The sequence below is a fragment of the Hydra vulgaris genome, chromosome 14 (assembly GCF_038396675.1).
Source record: "Hydra vulgaris chromosome 14, alternate assembly HydraT2T_AEP".
Taxonomy (NCBI): domain Eukaryota; kingdom Metazoa; phylum Cnidaria; class Hydrozoa; order Anthoathecata; family Hydridae; genus Hydra; species Hydra vulgaris.
Genome location: NC_088933.1, coordinates 4,689,871 through 4,692,500, shown reverse-complemented (window position 1 = coordinate 4,692,500; position 2,630 = coordinate 4,689,871). Strand labels below are relative to the sequence as shown.

Genomic DNA, 2,630 nt, shown 5'->3' with positions numbered 1-2,630 from the left:
TATTTGTATTGAGAGAAACTGTATTTCTTGATGTTTTAAAATAATATATAATATACTTTCATACAAGATGTCATCTTTCAAATATATATATATATATATATATATATATATATATATATATATATATATATATATATATATATATATATATATATATATATATATATATATAGATATATATATAGATATATATAGTGAATTTAGATCTGTAGTCAGAAAATTAACATATCTATTGGTTAGCTGGCAAACTATGGACAATGATGAAACTGTAGTTTTAGTTACTTTTTTAAAAAACGTTGTTTTTCATTCAAAAACAATTATTTCTTAACCAATACTTGCGAACTGTGATAAATTAGAAAAACAAACATTACCAAGAAATTGTTTTTTGTAATTAGTGCATATATATTTTTATATAGAAAACCCTTTAGTAAAATGTTACAAGAAATATCTAAAACAATATAATATAAATAAAATTTAATATAAAAATTACTTAAATATATTTACATAAAACTAATTCAATTAAAGAAATAGTAAATAGAGTACCAGTAAAGAAATTAAAAAATTAAATTAAAAGAAGTAAATAAATAAATTAACAACTAATAAATACATATTTTTTAAATAAAATTAAAAAAAAAGAACAATTCATAAAGTAAAGAACAATTCATAAAGTAAAGAACAATTCATAAGAATCAGAACAAGCAGTTACAATGATTTTTGAACAGTTCTTGATCAACAATAAACAATATTATAACAATCAAAAAACAATTCAGCTAATAACTTTTTTAAATATACCTTGACAAGGAAAAATTCCATTTTTTATATCTGTAGACTTGAGTTTTGCTTGCATCATCTGTAATGACATGTCAGTAGCATTCTTTATACGATAGTGGTTTTCATTGAGTAACTTTTTTAACCATACTTCCAATCCATTTGGTGCATTGAAAAGTGATTGGTCGACACTTGAGAATGACTTTAAACACTTAGCAGGAGCTTGAGGAGTGTTGTTTGAAACATCATCATAAACTTCTTGAATATCATTTGCCGATGGTGTAACTTTGTTAATAGATACATTCTGATCACTAACATCATCATAAATCTCTGCGCCTTCAGGATCACCCATAGGTTGAACTGTAGAGGATTCAACTGAATTGTTAACATCATCATAAATTTCGTCAATTACTGGAACAGTATTTGTAGATAATGCTGAAAATGTAGATACAACAGGATTATTTACATCATCATAAATTTCTTCATCTGTAATGACGTTATTAATTGATTCAACTTGGTTACTATGGTTACACAAAATTGGACTGATTATATCATCATAAATCTCTGCATCTTCTTGAATGATATTTTCGGATGTTCTAACTTTGTTATTTAAAATATTTGAATCATTAACATCATCATAAATTTCAATGTCTTCATCTGTATTTTGATTCATAACTTTGTAATCAGATGCTTGTAAAACGTCATCATAAACCTCAATATTATTTTGAACAATATTATCACATTTAACTTCAGAAAGATGCATCTCATTGACATCATCATAAACCTCATTGTTTTCAGAAAAGTTAATATTATTATGAGTACATTTGATATTACTAATATCACTTGTATTCTTGACACCATTTTCAAACTCAGTTCTAGGTTTATTTTTAATAAAATCTTTTATATCACAATTTTGCTTACTTAAGGTAGTAGAATTTGATAAAACCTGTGATTCTGAAAATGAAGAAGCATTTGACATTGAGCAAAGCTTAGGTGAAACCACTGGTTTGAGTTGCTTTGAAAATGGCAAAATGTTTCCATCTTTATTTGTAGAAAGATTTTGCTCAGATGGTTTTTTATTTGGGATTACAGGTTTTTTTAGTGGAGTTGGTTTTTCAGATATTTTTTCTGAATGATCTCTCAAATTACTTGAACTTTTTGAAAATGAAGTTAACTCATTCAGAAGATCTTTTTGATCGTTTCCAGATGTCTTTTTAGGCACAGGTACTATTACAGATCCAGTTTTATTAAATTTTAACTTATTGTCTAGATTTGATGGTGTCAAATTTAAATTCTTTTCTAACTGCTTGCGAAGGTCTCCAACACCACTCATTGTTTTAAAAATGTTAAACTTCAATTTTTAAAACAGTATATAAGATGTTTTTCTTTATATAGAATTATTTATAATAAAATAAAGATGTTATATATATATATATATATATATATATATATATATATATATATATATATATATATATATATATATATATATATATATATATATTAGGGTCCAGCAAATTGATTTGATTCACAAATCAAGCGTCGCTTCAATTCGAGATTCGATTATAAAATGATTTGAGTTTTTTGAATCACTATTTAATTTGTAATAGTTTTTTTCAGATATCCAACGTTAAGATGTTATCAAAATGTTTTTATTTATATCAGCCAGATTTAAGAAATTGTAGTTTAAAATAATTAATACAGCTTCCAAACAAATGCTAAAAATTATTTCTGGCAAAAAAAATTTTTAAGCAGATTTTTTTTTTTTTTTAAAAAAAAAAAAGATGCTTAAATTTGGATTTCCTCATATTGCTGATTCGATTGGTGATTTGATTTGTAAATCAAGAGTCACTTCGATTCAA

At 24.2% G+C, this 2,630-nt stretch overlaps 1 protein-coding gene across 1 annotated transcript in view; it reads right to left on the bottom strand.

The window, feature by feature from the left end:
* The window catches only part of LOC105843667 (putative histone-lysine N-methyltransferase 1), a 52,178-nt gene extending 50,020 nt beyond the window's left edge, over nt 1–2,158 (bottom strand). Inside the window, exon 1 of the mRNA XM_065818511.1 lies at nt 793–2,158. Coding sequence (XP_065674583.1) covers nt 793–2,101 — 1,309 coding nt within the window. The 5' untranslated portion in view covers nt 2,102–2,158. The remainder of the gene's footprint in view (nt 1–792) is intronic.
* Between the last annotated feature and the right edge of the window lie 472 nt (nt 2,159–2,630).